The following is an 11,216-nucleotide window of genomic DNA, read 5'->3' as shown; positions in this document are numbered from 1 at the left end:
AATTTAGACATAAAACATTTATTATACTTTTTATGTCATTATTTTGGTGGTCAAAAGGCATCAGTGTGTGGACATCAAAGGGATATGAAATCAAATCAATTAGCATTTTTAAAATCAATTAGCATTTTTGAAATCAGTTAGCATTTTTGAAATCGGTTAGCATTTTTGTAATGTTTTTAATGTCAGTAGCTATGTTTCCAAAAATGTGAATGAACTTTATGCACAAGACTGGAATGTTGCGTACAAAACGTGCAAATAAAGCAGTGTTTCCATCCAAAGAGTCAAAGTGAACAAAATAATCACTTCCTGATTAACTGGTGCCAAATTTCAACAGAAAAAACTGAATTTGTGTCGTAGGAGAAGCTGAGTCAATCTTTTCTTTATTTAATAAATGACTTGCGCCTCAGCAGGCAATACTGACAAGTAGTGAACGTTAATAATCAATCGGTTAAAGCCTTTTAGAATGAAAAAAACAACTTTTCAGATGTTTTATATTGTAGTCAGCCTGCTGGTTTATCCATTCACACACATTTTTATGCTCACATGATCTCTTATAACAAAATCACATGACCTTTTTTAATGCACATACTGTAATTTGTTCAGTAAAAATGTTTCCATGGTAGTTTATGCACATCTTGTCTTATTAAATAAAAAGTCTATTCTACTCAGTTATGCACATATGTTTTTTTAATGTCCATTTTCAAAATTATAAGCATCTTGATGTTTCCATCAACCGGTTTTTATGCGCACATCCAAAATGCGCATAAAATAGGTGGATGGAAACATAGCTGGTGTCAATTTGATGTTGTTTTTTGACATCAAGGTGCCTCTTTGAAATTTTGGAAATCCAAAGATTTCTATAACCCTAGGGTAAAATCTATAGTCTATGAACATTGACATTTTCACCAGCAGCTGATTGGCTGCCAAAAACCAAAAACCAATAGGAGTGCTAAAAGTCAACCCCTATAAAAACTTCAAACCACTTGTCACTTGCAATCTGAGCTGCATGCAATGCATTTGAATGGGCTCGCCTAACCCCACCCTTAAGCTTACCCGTCGCAGTGATGTCACAAGCTCCACTGAGTGCATTGTGTCTGACATTGCATCTTTGAGATACAGTATGCAATCTCAGCTTGCATCATAAAGGCATCCAGATACTACTGAAACTGGAATAATTTTTACAGCATTGTTATTAGCATTCAAAACTTTATTAGCTTTATTAGCTTTAACGTCTGTTTTGTCTGAACATTTAATTCAAGTAATAGTTCATAAAGGGATAGTTCAAACAAAAATGAAAACTCACCCTTTACTTGTTACAAACTAGTGTGAGATTTGTTTGTTCCACAGAGCACAATTTAAAGAGATTAAGAAAAATTTGGAAACCTATAACCACTGACATTCATAGTAGGGAAAACTATAACAATCAATGGTTAAAGGTTTCCAACATTCTTTAAAATATCATATTTTGTGTTCAACAGAACAAAAAAAAAAAAAAAAAAAAATCGGTCATACTTTACAATAAGGTACAATAGTTAATGTTAATTAATGCATTTACTAAGATGAACAAACAATAAACAATACATTTACTACTGTAATTGTTTATGTTAGTTAACGTTAGTCAATGAAAATACAGTAGTTCATTGTTAGTTCATGTTAACTCAGTGCATTTACTAATGTTACAAGCATGGACTTGAATATTAATAATGCATTAGTAAATGTTCAATTATGATTGATAAATGCTGTACATGTGTTCTTCTTGATTAGTTCATGTTACTAAATGCATTAACTAATGAACCTTAAAGTGTTATCAAAAAATCTAACTGGGTGAATAAATGATGGCATTTATAACTGATGAATTTGTTTTGTGTGTGTGAACTATCCCTTTAAATGTCTTTAAAGATACCAATAATATTAATGAATGACGTTTTTTGAAGAACAACAAAGCATACTGTAATTTGAATACAACTAATTAAAAATCATCAAATGGGATTCAATAGGCAAAAATCATTAGCAACAGAACAAAAGCAGTTGTACAGATTGATCTTTTTATTCAAGTACAGAATATATTTTGTTTCACGTTGCATGTTTTAGTCCATTTCTCAAAGAATCAATACAAGTACACTTCTAGAACAGTCACTGCGTCGTGAGATGGCCACCCACACTTCATGGTAAATCTGAAACTAATGCATTACATTCTGAAACGTACGAGGGCTCTCACGGGACACTTTACTCTCCAGTGGAATATCCTTACTAAAGAGAGAAAATAAACGATGAGGCTAAATCGCAGGGCAACAAACTGAGCTTATGTTTCAAAGTGCTTGTGCGTTTATTTGTCTCTGGAATTGATTTTGCGGAGCACTTTCGGCTTGTTGCATCCCTTTTCCCTCAAAAATGTCATAGTGTATTTCGTTTTTAATGTTAGACGTATGTATATAAAGCATCGCCTAGAATATAAAGTAAACTAAAATGAATATATTAGATCAATTAATCAATACAGGAATAAAATGCCACTATCCTACACAACTACATTTGTCAACAAAGTGTATTCATCTTAAGAAAAATGACAATAAAATCAAAAGATCAATAGTGATTATAAACCAACTGGTAAAAAATGCAAAAAAGAAGTACAAAGAATAATAATTACAGGTAACTTCTGTAATTCATTATGCTAATGTAGCAAAACAAGAGTCAGTAGATCTTCAGACCAGCAAAGACAGTGCGTGTATATGTCATGCGTTCACATATATGACTCTCCTCTTTCCCAAAGTTGCATCTCTGAGAAGAATCCCTCACAAAACGCATAGCCGTGATCCAACGAAAGAGGGACTGGCTGGGCTTCCTCTTTAATCTCCCAAGGATGTTGTTGATTCTGCTGATCCGAGAACATCCCCTCGTAATATTGCGGGTGGACCTGTGCTTGCTGGTGGTGCTGCTGGTGGTGGAAGTCCTCCATGTTGCATCCAATAATGCCGTTGGCCTCCAGGTAAGCACAAGCCTGCTCATCCTCGTTGCTATAACCAGACTGGTTGTGGATCTGGGAAGACGGCTCCATTTCGCATCCTAGCGAGCTTAGAGCTGTGTTGATATCCAAATCCTCAAACGTGCTGTCATTCCCACTTAGGACGTCATCGAAAACCGACGCCAGGTCAAAGTCTCCTCTCAGGACGTCTGAGGTTTTGATGTCACTGGTTAACAGAGGGCTCTTGGAGATACGGGCTAGCTTGTTCCCGCGTTTGGGGAAGACTTGCTTGCGTTTGTTTCCTTGGAAGTGGCCCATGCCCATTTGTTGGTTGCACTGGGAGGTGTACGAGGAGCTCGGGGAGGAAAGCATTTTGCTTTGTCTCTGGGTATTGAAGTTTGTGGCAGGCATTCGCCGTCTCTTGAAAACGCCATTCACAAACATGTCAGCGTACTGAGGGTCGATTTGCCAAAAGCCTCCTTTTCCTGGCTCGTCTTTCTGCCTGGGCACTTTCATGAAGCACTTGTTCAGGGACAAGTTGTGGCGGATTGAGTTCTGAAAAACCCAAGAAAAATTAGGAGAAACATTTATTATTTATACGGGATATGGTGTCACAATACATGTCAATACAAACATGCTACATTATCTTGAGTAGTTTACACAAAATCCATACATTTTTGTGTACAAGTGCACATTAAATATGGTAGAGCTAAAGGGTCAAACTCTTGAGGCTCTGATTTTTAATTTATATAATTAATATTATGTTCAATTATTCAAATTATCAGGGAGAGAGTCTATGAGTCCATACTGGCAGTAGGTAGTGCTGTCGCCTCACAGCAAGAAAGTCTCTGGTTCCAGCCTCGGCTGGGTCAGTAACCGTTTCTGTGAGGAGTTTGCATGTTCTCCCTGCATATATATATATATATATATATATATATATATATATATATATATATATTTACAACAGTTCTGTCTGGTTCTCAAATCTGATTGGCTGATAGCTGTGCAATATTCTGCAATATCAGAACTCCTACAGCCTCTTTACCCTTTGTGTATTACTCGCCCCACATACAACCAGCAAAAAGCAGGTTATGTCAGCTTATGATTTGAATCCAAGGCGGAAGAAAGTAGTTCTACATACAAAAGGGTTTTTGAAACTCTCCGTGTTTGATTTTGTTTTTCTATACACAATTATGCAGTCAAACTGTTGTATAAACGCAATATCACACGAGTAGCAGTGCGATATGGCTGTATATCAGCACTGGTGGGAGGCGTGCGTTGGCACGAGGCCGCAATCCTTCCGCCTTGGATTCAAATCATAAGCTGACAGTTAAACAGCTGAGCAAGCATTTTTTAAACTTTAGATCTGCTTTTTGCTGGTTGTATGTGGGTGGAGTCATACACAAAGGTAAACACAAAGGTAAAAAGACTTTACGGGTGCTGATATTACTTAAATATATTATGGCTATCAGCCAATCAGATTCAAGAACCAGACAGAACTATTGTGTGTGTGTGTGTGTGTATGTATATCAGAATTTGCGATAATTTATAATATTTTACAATACATCAACATTTATATCTCTTATTATTCAGGCGTATACTAATATTTAATTTATATATTAATAAACGCTTTATTAGCTCCACTTCGGGTGCTGATATTACTTAAATATATCATGGCTATCAGCCAATCAGATTCAAGAACCAGACAGAACTATTGTGTGTGTGTGTGTGTGTGTGTGTGTGTGTGTGTGTGTGTGTGTGTGTGTGTGTGTGTGTGTGTGTGTGTGTGTATGTATATCAGAATTTGCGATAATTTATAACATTTTACATCAACATTTATATCTCTTATTATTCAGGCATACACTAATATTTAATTTATATATTAATAAACGCTTTATTAGCTCCACTTCATCCAGTTTTGGGACCTAATCTAAAGTGAGGATTATTTATGCTTTATAAATCCCTTATACTGTAAATGATAATTAAAGGCTCAGTATCAAATAAACAACACATCTTCGCAATATTATCTAAAAAGTTAAATTCCTGTAGAGTTTAAAAATTGCTGAATAACAGGAGTGTCAAAATACAACATGAAACTGTATAAAAAACAACAGTATAATAATTTAACAATATATTACGATACAACATTTCAATGTCATTTAGTGATGTTTAAACAGTACACAAATTTTATTTTAGCTAAGATTGCAAATATTTATTTTTCATTTAAGACAGATTTATTTGTGTATCTTCAAATGAATAGAAAGGAATAAAGTTCTTTTTTTCTTTTTTAGAATATAACTGAGCCTTTAATTGTCCTTTATGAGGGATTTATAAAGCATAAATAATCCTCACTTTAGATTAGGTAAAAAAAAAACTGGATGAAGTTGAGTTAAAACAGCATTTATAAACTTACAAATTAACTATTAATATGTGCCTGTATAATGAGAATTATAAATGTTAATTTGAACAGTTTAATAAACATTTACTTACACATTCTGAATAATCTTTAAAGACCAGCCCCTTGTCTCAAATATTTAGTTTGTAAATTGTGCAATACTTACTTTACTAATGAAAACATACTAATTAACAAAGTATGAAAATTCAATAATTAAGCACATTATACAGTATATGTGCTTACAGGTCAAGAATAGAGGATTTGTATCTGCTGTTATAAACTGCTTACTTACATTTATTATTGTAGAGTTAATGCTTAACAGATAATGAATTTACTATTTGCTGATGCTTAATAAATGATTCATAGTGTGTAGTTATTAAAAAGTGTTACCAAATTAGTTTTATGTTCTATATACACTACAGGTCAAATGTTTGGGGTCATTTTTATCTATTTATTTTTGTCATGTCTTTTTAAAGAAAATTACTCTGTTCATAAAGGCGGCGTTTATTAAATGTAAAAATAAATGTAATTGTTAGATATTTATTAACATTTTAAATAACTGCTTTCTTATTGTATGTAGTTTCAAATGAAATTACTACTCCTTTCATTATTGCTTTTATTACTATTACCATTAATAACAGTAATATTAATAATAATAACAATAATGATAAATAATATTAGAGTGTTTTCTGAAGGATCATGTTACTGAAGACTGGAATAATAAAGATGAAAATTCATTTTCAAAATCACTGGAATAAATTATTAAATAAAATGATAAACTACTTTTGAATAGTTATTTTTATGGTGCAATACACTATTTTACTATTTGTTTTGTATTTTTGATTAAATAAATGCAGCCTTAGTGAACAGGATATTATATAAGGATATAAGGATGATATATAGGTGATGCAGTGGCGCAGTAGGTAATGCTGTCGCCTCACAGCAAGAAGGTCGCTGATTCGAGCCTCAGCTGGGTGAGTTGGAATTTATTTGTGGAGTTTGCATGTTCTCCCTGTGTTCGCGTGGGGACTAAGCTGAAAAGAAAATGAATGAATGAATGAATGAGTGTGTGCGTGTGTGCGTGCGTGTGTGAATTGTAGAATTATACCTTAAAATAAAGTGTAACAAATAAATAGGTCACAGTAAATAGAAACACAATGCAAATTCTGTTTCTCATTCTTTCTATTTCCATTTGCTTCAAGTGAGTATTTTATAGTACTTTAATTTACAATATGTATTTTAGCATTTTTATACTGTAAAATATATCATTACGAAACTAATTTAACTGAATTATAAGCCAGCATTATAATTTAGCATAAATACAATAACTTCTTGTGGCGGAAAAAGACAACATGCATAAAGGCTCCTATAAAATCCCTTTGTGCAACAGGTAGAGGTATCCTATTTCATTGGCTCAGTGTGTGTGTGTGTGTGTGACAGAGACAAAAGGGGGAGGGGAATGTTGTGTGTACAGGAGAAGAAAATGCGGTGAATAAAGCTCTCTAGTAATGCAGCACTTCTAGTTTCACATGATCAGCGGCTCCCTTAAGGATCCCTCATTAGGGCAGAAGGCCTCAGGAAACCAGTGCTCTTGGGTATAGTGGTCTCAGCTTCCATCATCAGTCACCCTGCCTTAACATTAAGTATATTAACACATCTCACATGAGTGCACAGGTCTGACACCAGTTATTTGGTCTATGGCTCAATGTTTTGGTAGTTCTGTATTGACAGACTACAGTTAATTTGATTCCTAACTAAATGACTAGGATTTCTTTTATAAAATCGAAAATATGCAACAAGTGTGGTCTGATTACTAAAGCAAGTGACTCTTATAATTTGATCATTTTTAGTGAGTATTAGAAAAATGCAGAGCTAACATGTAAGTGTAATCTGTTTCCAGAACTATTGATCCTTAGAAATTGATTCTTTTAGGTACAATATAAAGCATGACAGGAGTAATCTGATTAACAAAGCAGGAGACTCTTAAAATTAAGTTATTTTTATTGAGTATCTGAAAAATATAGTGCTACAACTGTAATCTGATTCCAGAACTAATGACTTTTAAAAAAAATCTATTTTATTTAATATTTTCATAAATATATATACAGTTGAAGTCAGATTATTGACCAGAGTACTAAACAATTGACTCTTTTGAATCGATACTTTTTAAAGAATTAGAAATATTCAGCATGACAAGAGCAGTCTGTTTAACAGTTGTTTGACTGGAAGGCTATGAAATGATTTTTTTTATTTTTTATTTTTATTTTTTTTAGTAAATTTGAAATATATGGCTTGACAAAGATATGCGATAATTCTTTTCATTTAATAAGAAATCTTTACAGTGTGATAAAAAATTCAAGTACCAAACATAATCAATAGATCCTTTTTTGAAGGAAAATGTGAAATATACAGCATGACAAAAGTAACATTCTTGAGTCAGCTTTTACCAGCATGAATCGATTTGTTTTGACAAAACAGAAATATACAATCTGACAAAGGCAGTCCGATCACCTAACGATTCACTCTCATGAATCGATTCATTATAGTGATGTAGAAATAAACTGCGTGACATAAGAAGTGTCATTACCAAACGATTAACTATTATTAATCTAATTAACTATAATGAATCGAATCCTCTTTAGTGAATCAAAATATTCATAGTTACACACACACACACACACACAGACACACAGACACACACACACACACACACACATATATATATATATATATATATATATATATATATATATATATATATATATATATATATATATATATATATATATATATAGTCCAATTATACCAATCAAAAGACTTTGGCACTTTGTAATGAGAACTGTAAACACGCATTAGCAAAGCTGCAAAATCCGAAGAGATTCGTTAATTAATGACTGATGCTTAAATTAATGACTCTTTTGAATCGGTTCTCCTAATGAATCAGACCTTGAAATTAATGATTTTGATTACAATTAATGAATTAATGATTAATGATTTTGTCCTAACGGTTTATTGGATTACTAAATTACCTAGTAATGAACAGAAATTATAATTATTTCCAAAAGTGTTTATTGGTAAACACTTTTTTGTTTTAAGATGAATGCTCTTTTTACTGCTCATCTCTATTAACTTAAATGATCTTATAATTCAGAAAAAACACGCTACAGGCAGTGAATTCGAAGAGAACTGTCTGCATGTATTTATTTCCAAAATAAGTAATAAGGGTCGTTAATGGAACCGTTAAAGAGTCGTTAAAAATAACCCTATATCAGGTCGTTGCACCTGCTGCATATGTTCAAAAATGTCTTTGAAACATGGTACACATGACAATTAATAGATAAAGAAAGAACCCCTCTAAATGATCCTCAGAGAAACAAATAAACTGAATTTACCTGCCAGCTCGGCTCTGCGTATCTGTAGTAGCAGAAGTTTTCGGTGATCCAGCTGTATATGGCTGACAGGGTGATTTTGGTCTTGTTGCTGGCTTGCATTGCCATGCAAATCAGAGTGGCATATGAATAGGGTGGCTTCACGTGGCGGTTTGTTTTATAGTCTATCTCCTCAGCCGGGTTTGTTTGACCCGTTATGTAGTGTCCGGCTTGCTGAAGCGCGTATGGATTGGCCAAACTGCTGCAGGACGTTGTGGGATTCCCAGGTGTCTGTGGCATCCCTGTGGCGGCGGTATCTCCGGCAGGTGGACTGGAGGGCGAGTCGGTACCCCCCAGCTGGTTTTTGTAGTAAAAGAGATGTTGCGGGTGGCAGCCGGAGCTGGGAGTCCTCTCGGGGTTGGCACTGAGGATGGAGAAGTTCTGCAGCCAGTGCAGACTAGTGAGACTGTCGTCAAAGTGCACAGAGCCGCTGACATTATCCTGATCCTCCGGATGAAGCATCAGCCATTTCTCTTTGAATTTATTCGCTATTTCAGGACTCATTAACACCGGCATCTTGATCGCGAGTTTGGAAGGAGCAGATCTGTGAACGACAGACAGACACGCTTGAATATTCGAAAATAACGGCTAATAAAATAAAGTAGCTAACTATTTTAATATAAGCGTATGATTATAAATAATCCACCACAGAGTTGATCTCCTAAACAAACCGCCTACCTGCGAAATGAAAACACGCCGAATAACTCGTATGTTTGAGCGGTAGCGGTGTATGTCTCTTCAGTCCGTTAGATTCAGCCTGTTCTTCTCAGAGCAACAAGTGCAGCGGATAACGGAGCGCGTCCACACAATCACACATGTCCTGATGTCTGCTGGAAAAAAGTAGCATTCCAATCTCGTCTTTAAGAAAGTCCAATGGAAGCAGTTATTGTGTCGTAACTCGTAAGCAGTGAACAACAGAAGAGAAATGAGATGCGGGCTCCGTACTCCGCCGTTTTGCCCGTTTCTTAATAGCCCTTTAAATGTTGACGCTCTCTGATTGGCTGAGAGCTCCAGAGTAGAACATGTCATTGTCCCTGCGCAATGAGCGCATTCTGGGGGTTTCAGGCTTTTACATGCCACAGATCTTTTGTTGTTTTGTTTTTTTATTTATAGCTTTTTATTAAATATATATATATTTTAAAAATATATATTTTGCATTTGTTGCAATGCTTTTGTCTACAAACGTTACAATGAACCTCTTATCAATGCCTCAAATGCGGTCATCAAGGGGTCCCAAACCGGACCACAGCTTGAAACTCGTTTTATCAGATGAAGATGTTACAGGTGCTTATTTTGGTGCAATTATAGTGTTGAATAATTAAATGTTGTTTTTCAACTCTTAAATTAACAAAGTTTTCTTGATTAAAATGCATCACATTCGAGGATTTGCGATTTATTTATTATTATGATTATTTGCCTTAGAATTACACTAAATAGGCATACATTGTAAAATGAAATTTGCTACATTCTTAAAAGAGGGTTCCAAAAAATTGTTTTTATTATTATTATTATTTATTTTATTTTTATTTTTTTTGCAGTGATGTTTTAGAATATCATTCTTTGGTTCCCAAAAAAAACCCTTTTGTTCTTAAAGGGCATTCATTTTCCACTATAAAAACGTTCTGTGGAGTGGCAGGGTTTAAAGAAAATATATTTTTAAGAGTGCACATTCCTCGAGTAAGTCGTTAAAAGTCGTTGATAATAAACTTTGCGCCCGCGCCAAGAATGAAAGAAGCGCGCAAGAATGAAAACAGTGACGCGCTTTTACAAGAGCGCGCCAATCATCCCGCCGCAGGAGACCTCTATGACCCTCTCCTTACAGTCAAAGCATTAGCTTACACACCACATTGTCAAACATGTAGCCGTTTTCTCGGAGGCTTGGTGTACTTTGGGTAAATAATAGCTTTACTGGATTTTCAGAAACTACCGAAGTTTTGTCAGAGAGAATGAGGATTTTCCAAAACAGAGAATACACTGCCACCCACTGGCTGAACAAAATCCCTACGCTAGCCATAATCTATCAATCAATCAAATAGTTAGAAATAAGATATTTCGTTGATCAAAAATAAATAATAATAATTAATAGCATTACTCCAAACGTCAATCTATGTACTTTCTCAATGGAAAATTCTATATGGTATTATCAGAAATTATTCTTTGCATGTTTTTCTTTTATTCTGTACCTATTTTTTGCCATAAGATCACGATATCATTGCCTTAAAATTGATCAACAACCTTTATTTGAATTCATCTTAAATAACAGCATTTAATAGCCCTATTTAAGCATATTTGGTCCTCTTTAAACTATTTTGAACTATCTGAACAATAGTATAAACTATTCCAAAATATTTTGCCTACTTTTCACATACAAAAATTTCTTTTATAAGAGTTTAGAAAGTACCAACTACAAGGAACGACCCAGCTATTAGAATAT

General features: G+C 34.3%; 1 protein-coding gene across 2 annotated transcripts; it reads right to left on the bottom strand.

The window, feature by feature from the left end:
* Nucleotides 1–2,028: 2,028 nt before the first annotated feature.
* Nucleotides 2,029–9,723, bottom strand: foxj1b (forkhead box J1b). 2 transcript variants are annotated; one of them, NM_001008648.1, is given in 3 exon segments: nucleotides 2,029–3,514; nucleotides 8,747–9,326; nucleotides 9,461–9,708. In NM_001008648.1, coding segments are annotated over 2 exon segments (1,329 nt in total). In that variant the 5' UTR covers nucleotides 9,299–9,326; nucleotides 9,461–9,708; the 3' UTR covers nucleotides 2,029–2,737.
* Nucleotides 9,724–11,216: the final 1,493 nt, after the last annotated feature.

The sequence above is a fragment of the Danio rerio genome, chromosome 12 (assembly GCF_049306965.1).
Source record: "Danio rerio strain Tuebingen ecotype United States chromosome 12, GRCz12tu, whole genome shotgun sequence".
Classification (NCBI taxonomy): domain Eukaryota; kingdom Metazoa; phylum Chordata; class Actinopteri; order Cypriniformes; family Danionidae; genus Danio; species Danio rerio.
This window is presented reverse-complemented; position numbering and strand designations above follow the sequence as displayed.

Excerpts from the sequence above, each read along its gene's own strand:
- foxj1b (XM_009306612.4), bottom strand. The coding sequence starts at position 9,298 with ATGCCGGTGTTAATGAGTCCTGAAATAGCGAATAAATTCAAAGAGAAA. Across the intron at positions 3,515-8,746 it reads ACGCAGAGCCGAGCTGGCAG|AACTCAATCCGCCACAACTT; the intron begins GTAAATTCAGTT and ends TGGGTTTTTCAG.